General features: G+C 51.0%; 1 protein-coding gene across 1 annotated transcript in view; it reads left to right on the top strand.

Annotated features, from left to right (window-relative positions):
* The window catches only part of EPHB1 (EPH receptor B1), an 80,428-nt gene that overhangs the window by 15,695 nt on the left and 50,040 nt on the right, over positions 1-14,693 (top strand). Inside the window, exons 2-3 of the mRNA XM_058030882.1 lie at positions 9,413-9,477; positions 12,882-13,563. Coding sequence (XP_057886865.1) covers positions 9,413-9,477; positions 12,882-13,563 — 747 coding nt within the window. The remainder of the gene's footprint in view (positions 1-9,412; positions 9,478-12,881; positions 13,564-14,693) is intronic.

Below are 14,693 nucleotides of genomic sequence, written 5' to 3' on the forward strand. Positions count from 1 at the left end.
GGTGCCGTGGATCCAGGCATGAAGACTGTGTATCCTTGTAATTCATCCTAGCACGTGTAATTGCAGATGCTATTGATGTTTATGGCAGCTCTATCTTCTCAGATGACTAATTCTGTATTTAGAGGCTCTCATTTCCAGGGGAATCCCAGCTGATAAGGAGCCCACTTCCACAGAACTCATTAGGCTTCAAATGGCCCTTGTCTGCAAAATCTCAAGGCTGCTTGTATTATTTTTTTATCTCTTTTTGGAGTTCCTTGCTTTCTGATAGTGTGATGAAGTTCCCTTTACCCAAGAGGGGAGCTCCTGGCAGAATGTCCTTATTAAGGGTGACCTCCTTGCTTCCATTTCCCCTGGCTGGAGCACACCACATTCAGCCCATGTGGGTAACTGGATGTTGAGCAAGATCTGAGCTATGGAAAAGTAGTAGAAAACAGGAAGTTGTTGGTGTTATTACCCAACAATGTTTGGGTTATTCTCAAGACCATACTCCCCCAGGACGTATGATGGGTGGGGTTTTGGATCCTCCTTGTTCTCTCAGCTAGTGAAATGGGTGTCCGAGCCAGCTGGTCTCCACCCAGAGAGTCCAGTGATGTGAGGCTGGTGTGCCCTGCCTGTGCTGGAACCACCTGACTACCTGGACGAGGGACAGAGTGTCCTCAGGCACCTGACCTTCAGCCTTCATCTGCTTTGCCCTGTGCTGCTGAGGGCTGACCTCACGGATGCTGAAGAGCAGATGAGTGCTCTGTCCAACCTAAGTGATCTCTCCTTCAAACCAGACCTCCTCCACCACTTAGCTGGACCTTCTCTGAGGCAGTCTCACAATGATTTTTGGAGGTTAAGGTTTCTGGGAGAGCCTCTGCCCATCCCTGGCTGGCTGAGTTCCTCTTCCACATCTTGTGGAGGATGAAGTGAGCTGCATGCCAAGCCTGACATATGGTGATTTCTGGGGCAGGCTGCGGCGTTCTGAGAGGTTTGCTGGCAGCCCAGCCTCGAGAAAGCAGGGATGGGGATTTAGATGCATAGTGACATTGTTCTGGAAAATGTTCTCCTGAAAGACAACTGCATCATCTGCCTGCCCTGAATGGGCCCTTGGCATGGCTGGGTCTGTGTTGGGAGGGGGGACAGGGTGTTTGTTAAAGTGCTGTCTCAGCCCTGGTTGCTGCTTGACTTTGAGTTGCCAAACTGTAAATGATGATGTTTGGACAGTGACCTGTGTGTATGGTGTGTGTGGATTTTGGGTATCCAGGGCCTGTGTGCAATTATAAAAAGTATGATATCAGCAACTGATTCTGTCATGACAGGAGCAAATGAGTTCCTGATAGTTGAAAACTTGTTTCCAAATTTTCTAAAATAGGTTTGCAATTTAGAAAACAAAAGGTATTGAAAGCCCTATCTTTTTTCTCTTATCTTTCCATTTGATTTGGTCCCCTTTGTTTGTTTTTTTCCTGTGATGTATGCATTTTTTGGTAATTCTCTGTCATTTCCTTCCCTTTCCCTTATCTCTCCCTCTGCAGTTCTCTCTCTCTTCCTCTCTATCCCTCTCCCCCTCTCCCTCCCCTCAGTAATTTATTTGCAGGCTGGTTGTCTCTTTGATTTACTGTCTCTCTCCTCGGTAGGATTATGATAAATGGATTGTATGGCTTCATCTGAGCTTGTCCAACATCACGTACCCACGCTGGGTCAAGTCCCTTTGGAGCCTGGAAACCGAGGGGAGATGCTGGGGCTGGAGGTGGAGTGAGAGTTGTAAACGGGACTTGGTCCATGTGGTCCTGACTTTGCATCACCCCCTGAACTTTTTTTGGCCGGGGTTTTGCTTTGGGTTTTTCTCTTGCCGTGCACGTGTATGAATGCATGGACTCTTGCAAAAATGGAAGCAGGTATTTGATTGGGTGCTTTCAGGCACATCAAGCAGCATATTTCAATTTAGCGTATCCCGATGTGGGGAGCGTTTGCCACTTGCAATTAGAGCATTTCATCCCACAGCGCAGCAGGCAGTGCTTTATTGATAAAGTTGTTCTGTAGTTGCTGAGCAAACACCCCCAAATCTGAGCTTCATTAAGTTATCGCCTGCCCTGCTGCGATGCATCTTCATTGCTCGCTGAAATCCATGGCATTGACGGGGGACCCAGAGGAGGCCGGGACTGTGCTGTGCAGCCACAAATTGACACAGCACACTCCTTCTCGCCTGATAGACAGAAATTCCTTCCCTTTCCAGCTGGAAGTGAGGGGCTTTTTGGCCACCGCAGATCTCCTCATGCTGGCAATGGCTGGGATGTCTTTGCAGAGCAGGCTCAGCTGCTCCTCTCTCCTGAGAGGTTTGCACAGACCCTTAGAATGCAGGAAGGCAATATTTTGTGTTGACTTGTTGTTGTTTAGCGCCTCCTCCCCCTCCGTGGCGGGGTTTGTTACTCGGTGGGTAATCCTTCATAACGAACCCGCGGGAGATTGATGGGGAGAGCTCGTTATGCACTTCCAGAGCCGTTCCACCGTCGCTGTGTAGCAGCAAAATGCACCATTAAAGGCAGAGAGCCCTGGGAATGATGGGACGTAATTAGTTGTTGCTGTAATATTTTTGATTGAAAGCGCAGAGATGCTGGAAGCGGCTTGGGGAAGGCAGCGCTTTCAGGAAGCTGTGAAGAGCAGCAGCTCTTGTTGGAGGGGAGAGGCTGATCCTGCTCGTACCTTTGCTGCCGCTCCAGTGCTGTAATTAAACCGTCTGGGAGATGCCACAGCATTCCTGATGTGCAGGAGCTGTGCTGGCTCCGGCACGGCAGCGCTCCCCTCACAGTTACAAGCAGGAACCAAATGAGGAGTCCCCCAGCAGAAGAGATATTTGGGGTGGGATGTGCCTCCAGCAGCTCACTGCCTAAATCCTTGTGGCAGAGCTGTATGGATTCTGTATTCCTGCTTTTTCCCAGTTTAGTCTAAATTTAAGGATATATTAAAAACTGGCACAGGTAATTCTGGACTTGTGGTTAGAAGTGTGGTCATAGAGAGGAACCTGGAATTGCTCAGGCAACTTCCTGGTGTGTGCTTGAATGCTTTCATGGAATCACAGAATCCCAGAATGGTTTGGGTAGGACCATTAAAGCTCCTATTGTTCATGACTCCTGTCATGGCCAGGGACACCTTCCATTATCCCAGGTTGCTCCAAGCCCCATCCAACCTGGCCTTGGACACTTCCAGGGTCCAGGGGTAGCCACAGCAGCTCTTGGCAACATGTGCAAGGGCCTCATCTCCCTCACAGGGAAGGATTTCTTCCCAATAGGCAACATAAATGTACTCTTTGTCAGTAGAAAGCCATTCCTCATTGTCCTGTAACTGCATGTCCTTTTCCACAGTTTCTCTTCAGCTCTCTTGAAGCCTCTTTATCTATGAGAGCCTTCTCTTCTCCAGGCTGAGCAATCCCAATTCTCTCAGCCTTAACTTGTAGCAGAGCTGCTCCATCCCTCTAGGTATCTTCTTGGCCTCCTCTGGATTCCCTCCAGCAGCCCCATGTCCTTCCAGAGCTGGACACAGTGCTGCAGGTGAGATCTCACCAGAGTGGAGTGGAGGATAAATTAACCTATGGGAACAGTGAGAATTAAATTCTGATTATTCTGCTGGCACCTGTGGGACTTTCCTTCCATTGGCATCGAGAGGTGTGATGCACACCACGAGTGTCTGGAGTGGTGGTGATGATGGAAGCCATAGTGCCACCTGCACGTGGACATGGCTTGAAGTCACAGCAGCCCTGGGAAGGCAGAGCTTGTGATACCATAGCAGTTAATGTTATTTAGCACCAGGCTCGAGAATAAAGCGTCTTGGCGCTGTTTCCCTGTCATTCCCTTCCCCTGGTAATGTCACCAAACTTGGACAGAAGCTTCCCAAGCTGTGCGTTCGCCTTGGGCTGATTCTGCTGAAGCTCTCGGAAGGGTAGGAAGAGGTAGGAAGCAAGCTTGGCATTTATGAGCGTGAAATAGAGGGGAAAATATAGTGCTTTCCTTATGGAAAAGAAGTCTTGCTATTGTTCCCCTTCAGAAAACCACACTGTGGGTGCCCAGGGATGTGCTCTGGCGCTGGATTTTCTGCTGATCCCATTGACACTTACTGAGGCACCTCAGGATGGGTCTCTGAGGTTCCCACCTGTGGAGCATCCTTTATCCCCCCATACCCGAGCCCTGTGTGCCCTGCCCTCCCATCTCCCCTCCCTCCAAAGGCTCAGCTATCAGCACCCACCTCCCTGCTCCCCACGTATCATGGGGGGCTTATTTCCAGCAGCTGGCATACTTTCCAAATCTCCCTCTCCCCATCTGTTGTTATCAAGCCTCCTCTCTCCTTATTTTGCTTAATTTCTATCTTTTTCCTCTTGGTTGTCTTAGACAAGCCTGTGTCTCTCTACATATGCCCAAGCATTTGCTTTCGAGCGCCTTAGGCTGGTTCCTGCCGTTATCTTCGTGCAGGAGGGAGAGAGCTGCTGTTCCTTGCTTCGGGAGAGGGACCCGAGGCAATTACTGAGGAGTGATGCACTTGTAGAAGTGTCTTTGTGGCCTCCCTGAGCAGAAAATTTGTCGTTGTATCTCTTTCTGCCCAGATAACAGCGTCAAAACGTGGTCAGGTTGGGTTAGTACGGGTTGGCCCTCTCCCTTTGTGTGTCTGCCTGCAGCCAGATCCCGCCCCTTCCAGGGACCAGTGACACCTTGTCCCAGCATGATGGGCAAGAACCTGCCCTTGGGAGCTCTGAAATACGGGTTTGAGGCTGGGAGTTTTGGGCAATAAGTTCTGCTTCATTTTGGCCAGTTCAGGAAGGTTTTTCTGGAAGAGGCTTCAATCCTGCGGGAAGAGTGGTTGGCAAGGCGGCATCAGCTGGTGTGAGATGAAGGCTATTCTCGCCCAAATAAACTTATTTTTTCCCTGCTGTTGGAAGGATGCCAGCCCATCCTTCACTCCTCTGAGGCACAGCTTATCCTGCCGCAGGCATCGTCCCTGCCCAGGTTTGCCCGGGAGGGTGTGGGGAGCCCGGGACAGCAGCGAGCCCTGCCTGCCTGGATCTCAGAGTGCCATCCCAGATGGATGTGCTGCTCCATGCAGGGAAGCTGGTGCATTCTAATTGCTGGCATCTTTACTTGTTACGAGTGTAATTGTGAGTAGACGTTTGTTTTTGTATTGATAATTAGGGACTGGAACAGATGGTGAAGGCTTAGTTTAAAGTAATGTGTCCATTAAAGAAAATCTACTGTATACAACTGAAGATTCTTCACTCCAAGAGAGCTCAGCTCTCAGTAGCAGAGCTCCTCTCTCCCTAATGAGGGGTTGGGCTGTCACAGCCTGGCCAGCAGAGCCTCTGATCCCAGAGACTTCTCCCAGTGAACTTACTGAGCTCCCTCCTGATGGCAGAGCACCCCAGGTACCCGCTGTGCCCAGGTGGGCAGGGGTGGAGGGAGATGCTGGAGGAGCGAGCCTGGGGCAGGGGAGGGGGTGGCACTGCCTTGGGCACGGAGCTGGCATGGTGGGACTGCTGGATCCAGGTGACAGGGTTCACTCGACCTGGGCAGTGATGCTGTGCTGGATGTCAGAGGTGCAGGGAAAGGCTCTTCCCCTGGGGGTTTAATTAATACCCCGTGCCAATTAACGAGGCCTGGTCCTCACGGAAGGGCGAGGCAGGTGGGATGGGAGGTGCAAGGTGTCCATGTGGCTTCTCTACTCATTAGGGCTGCTCAGGCACTGATCTGCACTAATCCCCTCATTAGCAGCATTCCCTGCCTGTCCTCCTTGCCCAATCCCAAGTGATGGATGGCTGGGGGGTGGATCCTGTGTCCCCCAGCCTGTAGGGATATTTTGCAGATGTGGGTGCTGGGATCTCCGTCTCTTCCCCATTTTTCTACAAGGATTTGGGATCTGTTGAAGGAGGGTGCTCAGCAGCCATAGCCCCGAGCAGCCTGGCCATTAGTGCCCCACCAAGGTCACAGTGTCACTTTTTCATTTCAGAAAATGAAGTAAAAGCCAAGGTTTCCTCCAAGAGGAAATAGGAGAGGTCAATAGGAAGTTGCTGAGCCATGTCCTTCTGATGCCAGTGCCTCTGCAGTCACAGGGCTGGGTGAACTCAGCAGGAATTTGAACTCGAAGGGGGATTTAACCATCTTATTGTACTTAACAAAAAACTCCCAAGTTAATAATTTTTCCAGTTTATGGATCTTCTTGCCTATGGCAGTGCCCTTGGGAGATGGGACAGGATCTGTGCAGGAGATGATCTATAGGGGGCCAGGCTCTCAGCCCGCTTTTTCCTTTGCTTTGCAAATTGCTTTGGAAACATGGAGCCATGGAAGTGCAAATGTTGTTCACAAAAATGGAATCCAGTATGCAGCAAGCCAATAATTATACACTTGAGAGAGACATTGACTATTTATTTCAGAGTTGCCCAAGCCTGGGTGCTTGGTGCTGTTCAAGCACTCCAACTATCAAAGCTTTTTACTATTTATACATTTTAGCAATCAGAAGAACTAGCATTTATTGGCTACAATATTCTCTTATTAATTAATATTCTATCTTCTGTTGTTTAAAGACTATCTTGTTTCTCATGCTAATTAGTCCATATGATCAGTCTTTCTCTTCTTTTGGGTTGGTGTTTCTTGGGTCAGTGGTCTGTGACTCATTGGTCATGACCTGCCCCTGCCAGAATTACCTTTCACCCAGCTGGGGCTGATTTCAGTACAAATTGCTGGGTTGGCTTTATCAGTTTTTCCCTTATTTTGGGGTCCTGCCAAATGTCCTTGTGGCCTCTAAGTTCTGCTTTCTGCGTGCCCACTCTCAGTGGCACATCACACACATCCTCCTTCCCGAGCATTGTCAGGGTTCCCCCTAGGACTGAGGTCACTGAAACATGCAGAGCCCTAGATCTTAGCAAGGCAATTCTACCTTAAAAAGAATTTCTCTTTCCAATACCTGGACATCACTTAGAGCTTGTGACCCACTGTTTCATGAGTGAAATCTCCTTTCTTGTTGATTAGGCTTGAAACTTACAAATCAAACATTAATGAACATCTTTTCTTAAGAAAATTTTACATATTCCACATTTTGCATCACTGCTCTGCATCTGTGGTGGAAACTTCTTGGATGTGAGCTCCCTGGTCACAGGCCACAGAATCACTCAGAGACTCCAGAAACATCCAAAGGGAAAGCTTCCCTGCGGTTTCTTTCCATTTATTCATTTATTGTTAATTAATTTCTCTATTATCTTAGTTATTTTGAGGCTTTCCTCAGCATTGCTGCTGTGCCTTCCTGCTTTCCTTGCAGAATGTGGAGTGTCTGGGGAGGACCTCAGGAGGAGGAGGGAAGGGATGAGGCTTTGGGAGGGTCCTGGTGAGAATCATCTCAGGGCAGGGCTGGTCCTCACGTGCTGCTGTCGTGCAGGGCAGCTGTGCTTTATCAAGAGCACATTCCTCTGTCAGAGCTGGGAAGGAAGCTCTGAGTGTGTGGGACAGGAAGGGAGATGATGGAGTGAAAAGCCTTTCTGAATAGACCTTTGGAAGAAGTGCCCTTCCTGTAATGAGCCTGTCCTTATTTATCACAGAGGGTGGATGAGCCAGCTTGGGTCCCAGCCTGGCCGTGGTCCCCGTGTCTCCCTGTTCTGTGCCGCCTCAGTTTCTCCTGGGTGGCACAAGGACATCCTGTTTGCTTTGGGGGAGAACACCAAGTGTTTTAGGGGCTCTCAGATCATCCCTTGCCATGCAGCCCACTGGCAGGGAGATGTTTGCATGGCCTGTGGCTTCCACCTCCACACCCATTTATGCCTGTAGACATCTTCCTGTTCATTTGAAGGGCTGTTGCAAGGATTAATGGCTGTTTAATTAGGGCCTGGGCTGTTTGGAAGGGAAGGAAGGTGTGGTGGTGGTGGGAAGGTGAAGGGTGATGAGAGTAGAAACTTGCTGGAGGTCTGGAGCACAAGCCCCTGGCCCCATTTTGGTAAGGCATGGAGTGCCAGGACAAGGGGGAATGCTTCCCGCTGCCAGAGGTTAGATGGGATGTTGGGAAGAAACCCTTCTCTGTGAGGGTGATGAGGCCCTGGCACAGCTTCCCAGAGGAGCTGTGGCTGTCCCTGGATCCCTGGAAGTGTCCAAGGCCAGGTTGGATGGGGATTGGAGCAACCTGGGATAGTGGATGGTGTCCCTGCCCATGGTAGGGGGTGGAACTGGATGGGCTTTTAAGGTTCTTTCCAACCCAAACCATTCCTGGATTCCATAATTCAAGGCTGGAGAGGAATTGCAGCAGGGGTAGTTCATTTTTAGCTGCCTTCTGCCAAATGGAAAATGACCAAAACTATGAAGTGACATGTGACAGTGTGAAGGTCACCATGCTTTTCTGTTTCCCAAGTGGAGCAGGAATGAACCTTGTCCCCTCTGAGGGCACTGTGAGCAGGAGCAGCCTGGCTCTGTGCCGAGCAGGGAGGCTGTGGGCTTTGAGCACCCCTGGCAGTGCCACTGCAGCATCCTGGGACCTGTGTGAGGTGCAGATGCTTTGCCAGCTTCCAGCCTTTCGCTCCATGCCTGGGGACCGCCTTGCTCTCCCTGCCCCAGGGCCACGCTCACCCTGGGAGGGGTTTTGGGAGCGTTTATCACTCGTGTCAGGGCGGGGAGATCCTGGTCACGCTTCTCCAGCCTCACATCCTGGAGCGGCCGGCGAAGGGAGGGGTTGGAAGATTAATCGGAGCCTTGTTTCCCGCTTGTGATTGCTGCAGCGGCCCAGGAGAGATTAAAAAGCAGCAGCCCGGCGGCAGCACAGATTCCTGGCCTGATTTTTATTTCCTGACCTTTATTTCTCTGGTTGCACCTCTTTTCCTGGCACTGCTGTGAGTACCTGGGACCAGGCAGGAAAGGGGAGGGATTGGAGATGCTCAGCTCTGCCAGTTGCCAGCGGCACATCTCCTCCTGTTTGGTTGGGATGCAGGAATTGAGGCAATTAATCTGCATGTCTGCTTGCTGCAAACAAATAAATAAAACCTGGAGGGTTTTCCCCATCTGTTTCTTTATGGTGTTGCTCTCGCTATTATTCTTGCTGTGTTTTGTTGTTTTGGTTTTTTGTTTTCCATCTAAAAGTAGGGAATGATGTTACTCCGTGAAATACAGCACATTTTGGTTTTTAGGGTTTTTCTTTGTGTTGGTGATAGTATTTTCCTTTCCTGGGCAGGGAAGGGTCAGATCTGGCAGTGTGAGCTGGGTTCAGGCCGTGACTCCTTGCCAAGAGTCTTGTCCTGCACCGTTTGCCCCAGAGCAAAACTGCCTTGAGTCCATTAGGGCACCTTCTGATGATTCCTGAGCTCTCCAAGGGTCAGGTGCATGCTCTGGGAAAGCAACTGAGTGTCTTCCCACATCTCTGTGCTATAAAATAGTGGAAAAACTTATGGAATAACTACTTTCCTTTTCTTTTGTTTCCTCAGAAACTTTGATGGATACGCGGACGGCAACGGCCGAGCTGGGCTGGACTGCCAACCCACCTTCAGGGGTAAGTTCCATTGTCCTGATGTGATCTAGGGGGATCCACGTTTTTAACTTCACTATTTAGAGGGGTGAAATGCTGGTGGGAAACCAGAGGAGTCAGTGGGAACAGCAGTGCCCCATAGGGCTGGTGTGGAGTGCCAGGGCATGGCTGAGCCAGGCTGAGCATCCTTCCCCGAGCAGTTCCTGGGGCTTGGTGAAGATGGAGCTTGTCTCCATCTCCATGCTTTCTCTTTCCCTTCCTGTCCTCCTTCCTCGTGAAGGGTTCAGCCCCATCACTGCTCTCCATCCCCCTGCTCGTGCCTTCCCTCTCCCTGTGCCAAAAGGATTATAATTAGGAAACATTAGCAGGCTCCAAACAGCTTTCATACCTGGAACATCATCCATAATTGCACTCGGCAGTGCTCTTCCTTGGCGATTAATGTCACTTTTATGAAGTAATGAGGAACCAAACACCCCGAGGCACTTAAAACATCTTTTTTATATAATACGAGCCTTTGAGGAATGGAAGCATAAAATAACCTGACTCACATTCTCCTGGCAGGAAAAGTGAGAGATGGAGCTGCGGGTGGGAGGGGATGTGAGCTGATGGATGGGCACCACGGTGGGACAGGCAGGCTGGGAGCAGCAGCAGGGCCCATCCCTGGGGACTCCAGGATGTGGTGGCACCAGAGGGGAGAGGATGCCAGGCTGCATCTTTGATTGGGTGTCACTGGCTTGGCCAAGTCTCCAAAAGAAATTTTGGACACCATCACCAAAGCTGGGCCACACCTGCAGCAGGCATGAAATCCACTCCAGACATCTCAGAGCCCCTTGAATTGGGGTATTTTGCTGCTGAATTGCCTTGGAAAAATTCTGGGCCCAGATAAATTGCCGGAAAAATGCAGGAGGGGCACGTGCAGGTGATGGAGACAGGATATAAATAGCTGCCTGCAGCTGCTGTCACTGAAAGCCTGTGTGAGGCAGGCAGGGAGCTTGTGTTGTAAGGCAGGGGGGGTCTCACCCTCTGCAGAGCTGCTCTGTAAAGCCCCTCCCCAGCACCATCCCTGCATCCCACTGTGTGCATCCCTCCATCCCTCTGTGCCTCCCTGCAGCCACCCAATTCTCGCTCCTCTGAGAGTTCTGGGGAGGCTTCTGCTTTGCAGCAGTGTATATTACATCTTCCACAAAGTATTTAAAATGCCAAGTCTTTTAGCTAAAATCATCGAATCACAGAATCCTTTAGGTTGGAAAAACCCTGTCACACCATCAAGTCCAACCATTAGCCCAGCACTGCCAAGGCCACCACTGACTCATATTTCCAAGTGCCACAAAAGCTGTAGGGACAGCTTTTACATCCCTCTAGAAATGGGGACTCCACCACTGCTCTGGGCAGCTGTGACAGAGCTGGACAGCCCTTTTCTGGGAAGGAATTTTCCCTAATATCAAATCTAAACCTCCCTGGCACAGCTTGAGGCCTTGTTCTGTCTTTTGGTCCCTGAGTCCCCTCCTGTCAGGAGTTGTGCAGAGCCAGAAAGTTCCCCCTGAGCCTCCTTTTCTCCAGGCTGAGCCTCCTTTTCTCCAGCTCCCTCGGCCACTTCTGGGGCTCCAGACCCTTCCCCAGCCAGGGTAAAAAGCTGTGGTGTCCCAGGATGGGCTGTGGCAGGATGTGGGCTCTCCTTCTGCTCTTCCTGATGGACGTGCTTTAAATCATAGTGGAGACAGAGAACAACACTGACTTAATCCCCAGCTCCCTGTGAGTTATTTAGCAGTATCTCATCAAAATGATGCATTTGTTGCTGTTAGAGCATTGGTGGCAGCAGCTGCTGGCACTGTGGATCCTTCCAGCCACAGGGACCCGCTGCTCCCAGTACCTGGAGTGGTCAACCCAAGGGATGCACAAAGCAGTGCCAGGATCTGGCCCTGGACTTTGCTGAGGGTTTTCCAAGGGCATTTCATGTTATTGATGAATGCAGGAAACCTTTGTTGGCAGGTTTAGGCTCTGAGTTTTGAGGCTCTGAGGTTTTTGAGGATGAAGAGGAGGATTCCTGCAGTGAAGACAGTGGAGCCATGGGGCTGGTGCTAATGCTGGAGGAGAGCTCGTTGTCTGGCCTTAATTGGAGGCAGGGCTGTGATGCAAAGCCCAGGTGGGAACAGCAAACAATGGCAACCCCCTTGGTCAGGGAGGATTGTGCAGCTCTGCTCTGAAAAGGTGTCTGGTAATGAAGGGGCACTGAATCCCCATGCCTTGTGCACAGGGGAGAGAGAGGGTTTTGCAGTGCTTTCCTGGCATGGGATGAGAAGGAAGAACACTGGGCTGGATGAGGGAGGCTTTATTGCTGGTTTGGTAACCATAGATTAACAACAATGCACAACCTTGAGTTCTGATCTTGGCTTAAGTGTAGCAGGACTGAGTAGGTGGGCCTGGGAGTGAATGTTCTGCTGCACTTGTTGGCAGCGTGAGGAGGGCCCTGCTTTGAAAACAAAACAGAAACCTGTGTTTTGTTACATCAAGGCTGTGGTTCACAGGAGGGAAGCTTAAGGATGAGTTGAGAGATGTGATTGTTCAATGGAAAAGGGAAGAAGGGAAAAAATCTGTGAGGTTTCAGGGTTGGTTGTGGTGCATCAGCTTGTCAGGACTCAGTGTGACAGGGCAGAGTGGCATCACCCGTTGTGCCCTGTATAAACACAGGCGTGAGCGCTGCTGCAGCATTGCTCCTGGAAATTATCCCTGATACTGAGGGAGCTGCTTAAAGATTGCCATATGAATAATGCTGTTATGAGGAGACTGTAAACATGGATTAGTTAAAATGAATGGATTATGAGGTTATAAATCTGTCTGTAGGACTCTAATGCCATCATAGACTGTTCACAGTTTGCCGCTGTCCCTTAATTGAAATTGTAGCCTGGATTATATTAATGCCCTTCTATAAATCGAATTGCAAATCTATATTCCCTCTCTCCAAGCAGTAATGTTTTATTTAGTCAGTTTTCTTTGCCGGGGGAAATGATCCTGTTGTGCTGGGAGCTTGGGGTCAGGCTCACTCTCCAGCCCATGTGCTGGCTCGACCTTTAATGAAGCTGTAGCCTCATGGGCTGCCTTCCCTCCTGCCTCCAGATGCCCGGGTCATCTTTCTTCCCATTTTTACATCCTCTCAGGGCAGATAAGGCAGTTGCCCATGTGGGAAAGACATTTTAACATCAACCGGGAGCAATGGGGAGAGGCATGGAGGGGTAAGAGGGTGGGGATTTCTTCTGGTCCTGGCCTGGTTGGTGTTTCTGCATGTGCATCGCATTGTGTGTCCATAACCACATTCCTCATCCCCTCTGGACCTTTGGGATTGTCCTCCCAGCCCTGCCCTGTGCGGAGCGAGTGGCCATCGCTGGTCCCTCTTCCTCCTCCTCACCACCTCTCCCCATTCCTTTCTGCAGTGGGAAGAAGTCAGTGGCTACGACGAGAACCTCAACACCATCCGTACGTACCAGGTGTGCAACGTCTTCGAGCCCAACCAGAACAACTGGCTCCTCACCACCTTCATCAACCGGCGCGGGGCTCACCGCATCTACACCGAGATGCGCTTCACTGTGCGCGACTGCAGCAGCCTCCCCAACGTCCCCGGCTCCTGCAAGGAGACCTTCAACCTCTACTACTACGAGACAGACTCTGTCATTGCCACCAAGAAGTCAGCCTTCTGGACGGAGGCACCCTACCTCAAAGTGGACACCATCGCTGCTGACGAGAGCTTCTCCCAGGTGGACTTTGGGGGCCGGCTGATGAAGGTGAACACGGAAGTGAGAAGTTTCGGGCCCCTGACCCGCAATGGCTTTTACCTGGCTTTCCAGGACTATGGGGCTTGCATGTCTCTGCTGTCTGTCAGGGTCTTCTTCAAGAAGTGCCCCAGCGTGGTGCAGAACTTCGCCATCTTCCCAGAGACGATGACGGGTGCGGAGAGCACGTCCCTGGTGACGGCGCGCGGCACCTGCATCCCCAACGCCGAGGAGGTGGACGTGCCCATCAAGCTGTACTGCAACGGCGACGGCGAGTGGATGGTGCCCATCGGCCGCTGCACCTGCAAGGCCGGCTACGAGCCCGAGAACAACGTGGCTTGCAAAGGTAAGGGTGGCTTTGGGCAGCAGGCCCTTTGTGCTTGTCCCCAAGCAAACCGTTTAGTGTGGTGGGCAGTACTTCCCCTGAGGTGGTTTTGCTCCAGGGAGCAGGCAGGAATTTGGGAGGAAATTACAGTAGGAATTTGGGAGCAGTGGTCAGCCTGTGGTTTCTTGGTGTGCTCTGGTCAGTGGCCAGCGCTGGTGAGCAGTGTGGCAGTGCTGGTGCCACTGCCACCCTGCTGGAAGTCACCTCTGTGGTGTGGTGCCTTCAAAGTGCTGCACTCACCGGGCAGGCTCTGTCATCTGCCTGATTATTTCCCTGGCAGAGCCGGGCAGCTGCCATCAGGCCTGGCTGCCATGGGGGTGCTCTGATTCTCTGTGTTAATTGGAATTGTTTGCTGGTTTTTGGGTTCCCCACCACGTGTGCTGCTGCCTGCTGGAGTCCTTCAGTGTGAGATGATGCAAATGGAAACAGTGCTCACTGCTTTTCGTCTCCTTTTGCCCTTGTGGTGAATATTTCCCAAATACCATCGGAGTGTTGGGTTTTTTTTTCTATAGGCCCCTCTTTCCTTCTTCTCTCCCTAATTCAGGTGTTGGTTTTGCATGCTGCTTGGAAGCAGGGGAGACAAGAGGGCTCTAGAATAGCTTCTAGAAGATTAACACCATCCTGACAAGGAAGGGTTGGGAAGAAGAAGGTTGAAGTGCTTAAGGGCTGGTTTGGCAGGTTGTGATGGGAAGAGGTCCAGCTTGGATCTCTTTTGATGCAGCTGGGGGAATGTGTGTGCCACCAGGCTTGGCTGTGATGCTCCCTGGGGAGTCCCTCAAGGTGTTTCCTCTCCACCTGTAACTCTGGATATGTGGAAATAGCAAAGCTGGGATTCTGGCTGTGGAGAAGCTTGTTTGATGGTTTGCTCTGAACCTGGGAACTTGTGTAGGTTTTCACCACGCAAAGCCTCATTCCCACCTGGCGAAGGTGGGGGTGGTGACACCTTCCTGTGCCAGATCTCTGACAACCAGGAAACCCTGAGAATCCTTTCTCAAACAGCATGGCTGGGGGATTCCTGTGAGTTCTGTGGCTGAGCTTTAGGGTGGTTTTGTTCCCACCAGGAGATTCCTGCGAGGAGCTGAAGCTCTCAG

This window comes from Melospiza georgiana, chromosome 10, assembly GCF_028018845.1.
Source record: "Melospiza georgiana isolate bMelGeo1 chromosome 10, bMelGeo1.pri, whole genome shotgun sequence".
Taxonomy (NCBI): domain Eukaryota; kingdom Metazoa; phylum Chordata; class Aves; order Passeriformes; family Passerellidae; genus Melospiza; species Melospiza georgiana.